General features: G+C 33.5%; 1 protein-coding gene across 1 annotated transcript; it reads left to right on the forward strand.

The window, feature by feature from the left end:
* Positions 1 to 5,666: 5,666 nt before the first annotated feature.
* LOC133780036 (uncharacterized) lies at positions 5,667 to 6,812 on the forward strand. Its single transcript, XM_062219920.1, has 3 exons — positions 5,667 to 5,865; positions 6,130 to 6,476; positions 6,588 to 6,812. Exons 1-3 carry the CDS (start codon positions 5,667 to 5,669, stop codon positions 6,810 to 6,812), a joined length of 771 nt encoding a protein of 256 aa, XP_062075904.1.
* Positions 6,813 to 7,486: the final 674 nt, after the last annotated feature.

A 7,486-nucleotide genomic window follows, 5' to 3' on the forward strand; every position in this document is an offset into this window, starting at 1 on the left:
TCAAAGCTGCTGACTGACCTTATAGCATTCAAACTTTACCCCTTATTAAATTTAATCCTCAAAATACTTAATCCTTAATCACCCATACATAACATGTGCTTAAAATCCTATTGGTTCTTATCTAAACCTTATAGTATAATAAATATTATCCTAAATATCAGTCATATTAATCAAACCTTAGGTTAAAATTAATATTCTTAAACTATAGGTTAAACTTAGAAAATCTACAAGTACTACTATGAGTGTCCAAATAATTCCCGGTCTGAACCAAAAATCCACAGTCATAAAGATAATACTATAAATACTATAATACTACTATCTAACTAGCTAAGTAAAGTTCTTGGACTCTACAGTGTGTGTGTGTGTGTGTGTGTGTGTGTGTGTGTGTATGATCTTGGCTAGTATTAATAAATAGTAAAAATGACACATTCTCCACTGTGTATCTTTGATTTTCTCTTTTAATACCAACAAAGTGGTTGATTTTATCAACTTAGAAAGACAGAAACATTTGCTCTCTCTGTCTCTGTCTCTGTCTCTAGTAGCTCTTTGAGTTTTGAGAGAATTCTTGAATTTTAAAGCTAGAAAGTAAATATTTGAAGTGAATTGAGTTAGGGATTAGGGCTAGGCATGGGTTGGATTTCCCGAGTTGAGGGTGTTTGAATGAGTCAACCCAATTACATCAGCCTAGAGAATTCTAACTCATTTAAAATATTTTTAATATATAACCCAACCCTACTAATTACATTAAGGGTTGGGTTGGGTTATAACCCATTTTAAAAAAATCTATTCAAAATCTAATCAATAATGAAGAAAAGATGATCAAATTAAAATCTAAAATGAAAAAAATAATGTCCTAGTAGTTTCTTCTACTAGTTAGTACTTAACAACCCAAATATTATAGTCAACCAAATTCGAAACACAAGTCTTAAAATCATTACAGTCATCCATAATAGCAAATAGATAGTTCATAGAAGCTTGAACAAAATAAATAAAATAAAAAACTGGAATCCCTCAATCAACAATGGCAATGGGTGCATTGGTCTTCTATTTTGTTGTCGCATTGTCCATAAGTTTGTTGTCTTCAATTCAAAACCCAAAGTTAAACACTTATTGAAAATAAAAAAACAATAAAGAAAGAACATTATTAAGAAGTCATTTTGTTTACCTTCTTCAAGAAACTCATAAGCTTGTATATCATCCAAATACTCCCTTGTTTGAATCCCTTCATGAATCCCCTTCAACCAATTTTGAGTGCAAAGTAGTGCCTTCACCATTTTTGGACTTAAAGAGCTCTTATATGAGCTAAAATACGTCCACTAGTACTAAAGGCAGATTCAGAAGCCACATAAGACACAGGTATAGCAAGACATCTTTAGCGATCATAGATAGAATCTTAAACCTTTGAGAATTATCCTTCCACCAAAGTAGGATATCAAATGAGGAAGTCATTGGATTGATAGTTTCTTCAGCCAAGTACTTATCAACATCATTCATTTTCTCAATCACAAACATCTGTTATTGTTGCAAATAATTTTCAAATAATCTCCTCCTAATAGTTTCTTTGACACCACCCTTTGGTGTGGAGTCACTTTTGCTTACCTAAACATATAAACAAAAAGAAACACAAAGTTAGGGTTAGAATACAATAACACATGAAAGCAAATCATAATAAATAAAAAAACCAGCAACTAACCTTGTCACCGCCGCTCTCACCCTCAACATTATAAGAATTGTACAGTCGTTGGAGGATTTGTTCCACCTTGACAACAATCTTGGCAACAGTTTCAGCATCATAAAAAGTCTCAAAACAGTACTTCAATTACTTCAACTTGTACCTTAGATCAAGCACAACATCCAAAATTAACATGGGATTGATGTTCTCTGCACTGCCCCAATATTTATCATATTTCCTTTTCATACTAGTAGCCATGGTGGATAACAAATGACCACTGCTACTAGCCAAATCACTCAATTATGTATGAATCTCACAAATCTCATGATAGAAATTGTTGGACGTTACATGCAATGTGCCACTAAACTTTAGAGTAACTTCATAAAAAGTGGAGATAAATTTGACAAATATAGTAGCATTCTCCCAATCACTAGAACTTGGTGGCCCAACCCTCTTCTTCCCATTTTCATTTTCCATGAAGAAACTCACAAATTTGCCATCTTCCTCCTCATATCTTGCAAAAACTTTTTCAAATTTAAGAGCCACATCTAACATCATGAAAGTGGAGTTCCACCTTGTAGGAACATCTAACACCAACCCCCCATTGCAATCAATTATTTCCCTATCCACACAAGCCTTGAATTTTAGCAACCTTGCAGGAGATGACCAAATGTATCTTACACAATTGCGAATGGCCACGATTGAATCATGCATGTCTTTCAAACCCTCATTCACAATTAGATTGACTATGTGCGCACCACACCTTAAATGCATGAACTTGCCGTCAAGAAAAAATCCATTCCATGACTTCACCATCCTCTTCACAAAACTAACAACCACATCATTAGCTGATGCATTATCAGCAGTCACAACAAAAACCTTTTCTATTCCCAATCCAGCAAACAAGTCTTAATCACCTTACCGATTGTCTCTCCTTCGTGATTGGAAATTTGACAAAAATTTATAATTTATTTTTGCAAATGTCAATCACTATCAACATAATGTGCAGTGAGACACATATAAGCCATTTGGGTGGAAGAGGTCCAAAAATCAGTGGTTAAGCATACCCTTTGCCCATCTCTAGTTAAATCTTCCTTTAATTCAACCATCTCCTCACAAAATAATTGATACATATCCCTAGTCACAATCCTTCTACTAGGGATAACAAATTTTGGTTGAAATTCTTGAACAAGCTCTTTAAAGCATTACCCCTCTACAACACTAAAGACTTGCTCATCCTTCACCACAAACTTAGCTAAGGCTTTCCGACATCTCTCCCTTATTAAAGGTCATAGCCAAAAAATTTCCCCCACCATCATTTCCACTTTGAAAGCTAAGTGATTTATGCTTTTTATCAGCCACCCTATATGGATACTTCTTACATTGATTGTTCAAATGTACCCACAAACAACTTGTTCCAACTCTCCTACTATCACAGGCATAGTCTTTCCCACAATAGTTACTAGTGCATCTAGAATCTTTTGGATTCTCATCCTTCACTTTTGTAAAGTGATCCCAAATAGTAGAGTTCCTAGTAGGCTTTTTCCTAATTGTGGGTGGTTCATCATTGACTTCTTTTCTGGGTGACTTAAGATCAATAAGAGTAGTGTTTGGAGTGGGTTTTGGGTTAGTGTTTGGGGTGGTGTCTACGACATCATGCACTTCACCTAGTTGGGTGGAAGTTGGGCTAAGAAACTTGTCCATTACTCCTACACTGCACATATTAAAAACAATCACTTATTTCATCACTAATTTATTGAAGCAAATATCAAAACATTTCAGCACTTATAGGATTTTGAGCAACTAAAAAGTAATCAACAATTCCAAACAAAATATTCAATTATTTTAGCACTAATTTATTTGAGCAAATATCAAAATATTTCAGCACTTATATGATTTTGAGCAACTAAAAAATAATCAACAATTCCAAACAAAATATTCAATTATTTCGGCACTAATTTATTTTAGCAAATATCAAAACATTTAAGCACTTATATGATTTTGAGCAAATAAAAATAATAATCAACAATTCCAAACAAGATATTCAATTATTTCAGCACTTGAATTAGCAAATATCATAATATTTAACACTTATTTCAGCACTTAACAAATAAACAGTTTTAAAATAGAGATTTTTTCTGTAATAACCAAAAAGTAATAAAAAAAATAACAATTTTGTTGTAGCACATAATTTTTTGCGTTTATACGGATCAAAAGTTCAAAATTACACAAATACTACTTCCTCTCTCTTTCTCTCTTGCAGGCGGCAACCTGACCCTATGCAAGCCATTACCCACGACGAATTTTGGCAGAAACAACATCGAACTCCACCTCAAACAACAACAAAACCACTGCCAAGAAATCTCTCACGAAACTCCCGATGATTTCGATCCCAAACAACAACCAAAATCGCCTTGAAACAACACCCAACTACGGACGATCTAGATATAAAAACAACGCCACAACAATGACAGATCTCGATATGAAAACAAAACCACATCTACAACCCGAACCCTATCTGAGAAACCAACAACAAAAATGGCGTACTGTTTGATTTTGGGCAGAAACGTTTACAACCAAAATACAACAACAACTATGATGAAAATGGCTAGACACATTCAATTTCTAGGAAAATCAAGACAACTATAAGGTAAGCAAACAAAAAACCCAATAAAAAATTGAAAAAAATTAATTCATCAAAACTTCATGAATAATCTCATAATGTGCTTCAATTTTGTAGAAAAATTCATATCAAGGAAGAAACTATTGGAAAATAGTTGCTCTAACATTTAATCTCAATAAAACATTACAATCAAGTATGCATTTTTCATATAGATTCTTTTATTATTCATCCAATGATGAATTTAAACTTTATTTATTATTTGTTGCTCTTATGTTGTTTGAGAGTTGTCGCATATGGTAACCCTACTATTTTACATTTCCGCGAATGGGATCACTACCAATCTTGATTCAGAGCAACGGAAAATGGGGTGAAAACAAGAATTACGTTGATTTTGAACCTAGTGGGGAACTGATACCAAGAAATTGCAAATATGTAGAACTTGTGCATACACTGTTGTTGCAATTACGTTGCAACCCTACAACAACACATATGCAACTACAGTATTAAGTGAAGGAAGGCTACCCACCCATCAAAATAGTGGATGATGTAAGTCTTCTTTTCTACTTGCAGTTGCAAACGAACGAGTCTGACTTCACAAAACATCCATTATGTGTGAACACATTAGACATCATGGCAACAACATCAAATTCAATTCCATTCTACGCATATAAAGAGCCAACAATAATAGCATAATTGACGATGATTGAGAATGGACCACAAACAACAGAATCAACAATATAGCAACAAGAATGTGAAATCATAAAAGAAATCAATGAAACATTTGACTTCATTGACTATGAAAAGTTTGTCACTGCAGAAATGTTGGAAAAACTATAGAACAACAAGAATAAGGACCAGTCGCTTGACTCTATAGATTCACTCGTAATCACAAACCCTTACCATCTCGAAATCAAAATTAGTCAGATCTACAAAGACAAGGCAATAATGAAAAGTGTTCTCAACTACTTTGCAATAACAAACCACTTCCAATACAAGGTGTTGAAATCATGCTCTAGAGAATACATCATTATTTTTTTAGACAAAAACTACGAGTGGTCCATAAGAGCATCAAGGAATGGAACAACACAAGTATTCATCATCAGAAAATATTAAAAAATACACACGTGATCTTTGGAAATCAGATTCGATGATCAACAACAAGCAACATCAAAATTAATAGTTAACTACATAAAGCCAAAGTTTCTCAACCTAAAAACAATATGCACTCCACTAGACATCAGAGGCGATTTGAATGATAAATACAGTATAAAGATGAATTATATGAAAGCATGGAGAAGTAAGGAGCACGCACTCAGCGAATTATGAGGAAAAGCAAAGGAATCTTATAGCCTCATACCAAGTTACTTGTACATGCTACAAAATATCAACCCTGGAACTATAGTTGACATTGAAAAAGGAGAAGATGATAGTTTGTTGTTTCTATTCATGGCCTTGAATGAATCTTTGAGAGGCTGGGCAAAATGCAAACCTATAATAGTTGTTGATGAAACTTTCTTGAAGCCTGCATATGGAGGAACGTTGCTCTCTGCTAGTGCACATGATGCAGGAGGTAAAATATTCTCACTTGCTTTTTGTATAACAGATTATGAAAATAACAAGTCATAGGAGTGGTTTTTCACAAAATTAAGAGAAGCATGTGGAGTTAGAGAATACCAGTGTATAATATCAGATCGACATGAATGCATAATCAAAGAAACAAACAAAATTTTCCCATAAATAATACATGGATACTGCATGTTCCACCTATTAAGCAACCTGAAAACATCCTACAAGAAACATGCAAAGGAATATAGTGTACCTTTCTTTGGTGCAGCAACAATGTACACAGAAAAGAAATTCGAATATCATATAAAGGATCTTGACAGCTTGGATAAGCGAATAAGACCTTATTTGCAAAAAAATGGATATCATAAATGCTCAAGATTCTACTCCAAAAACAAAAGGTACTCAGTAATGACTTCCAATATTGCTGAGTCACTTAACTCAGCCACCGTGGCAGCTAGAGAGGTACCTATAACAACACTTTTGGAGTGTTTGCGTGGATTACTCCAAGATTGGACATACACTAATAGGAAACTAGCTCAAAAAACAATGACAAGATTGACACCAGTTGCAGAACAAGCACTCACCAACAACTTCGTATACTCTTTGAGATTAACTGTAAGATTGCTCAATTTTTTCATTTTATTTTGCAAATATTTCTGCCACTCAGTATTGTTGCTATTATGTTGCTCTAATGTTGCTACCGTACCTATGCAACATATAATACAGGTAAAGCCAGCAAATGAATATCTATTTGAGGTATTAAAAGAAGATGAGTCATGGATTGTAAATCTCAAAGAACGAATTTGCACTTGCAATAGATTTCAAAAGGATGAAATGCCATGTGCTCATGCTCTTGATGTGATGAAGGAGATGAACATAGACCCCTACGATTACTGTTCACATTACTACACAACAAAAGTATGGTTAGAAACATACGATGCAATTGTGTAACCAGTAGGGAAACAACGAGATTGGGAATTACCAGACTTTTTCAAAGACATCATAGTGTTGCCTCCATTTTAAAGAGTGAAAGTGCAGCAAGTGTGGACAAAGAGGTCATAATATGAAGACATGTCGAACCCGCCCACCAAGAAGTTGAGAATAACAATACAACAACACAAAAAAAGATGCTAGTTTATCAAATCACCTAAATAAATAACACTGGTTTCAATTTTTATTTTTATTTTAAACACTTAAACATTGGAAGGAAATTGATTAATTCTTGTTGCTCCCTTGTTTTACAATGAAATGTTTTTTTTATTGTCTTTATAGATTTTGGGACATATGCATCACACTGATAATTATTGGTTCCCAGTTATTGTTTTTAAACATTATTTTTAATACATAATAGGTTATATTATGAGGTTGTTGTTGTCTTATAGCTATATAGTTGTAATAGTCAAACAAACAAAATGACAAAGAATAGAAAGATGAAAGTCTGGAAATATATTGAAAAGGAAATAAGACCAACAAGATAACTTTTACCAAAATAAACCAAGAAACTAGACTATTATCCAGAAAACTGAAATTACATAAAAAAAAACACAATGTTTGAGGTTGTTCTTTTGTTGCTAAAGAGTTGTTACAAAGTTGTTGACAATAAAAACACAATCATGAATCCTTCA

This window comes from Humulus lupulus, chromosome 5 (assembly GCF_963169125.1).
Source record: "Humulus lupulus chromosome 5, drHumLupu1.1, whole genome shotgun sequence".
NCBI lineage: Eukaryota > Viridiplantae > Streptophyta > Magnoliopsida > Rosales > Cannabaceae > Humulus > Humulus lupulus.

Excerpts from the sequence above, each read along its gene's own strand:
- LOC133780036 (XM_062219920.1), top strand. The coding sequence starts at position 5,667 with ATGCTACAAAATATCAACCCTGGAACTATAGTTGACATTGAAAAAGGA. Across the intron at positions 5,866-6,129 it reads TAGTGCACATGATGCAGGAG|CAACAATGTACACAGAAAAG; the intron begins GTAAAATATTCT and ends TCTTTGGTGCAG. Across the intron at positions 6,477-6,587 it reads TATACTCTTTGAGATTAACT|GTAAAGCCAGCAAATGAATA; the intron begins GTAAGATTGCTC and ends CATATAATACAG.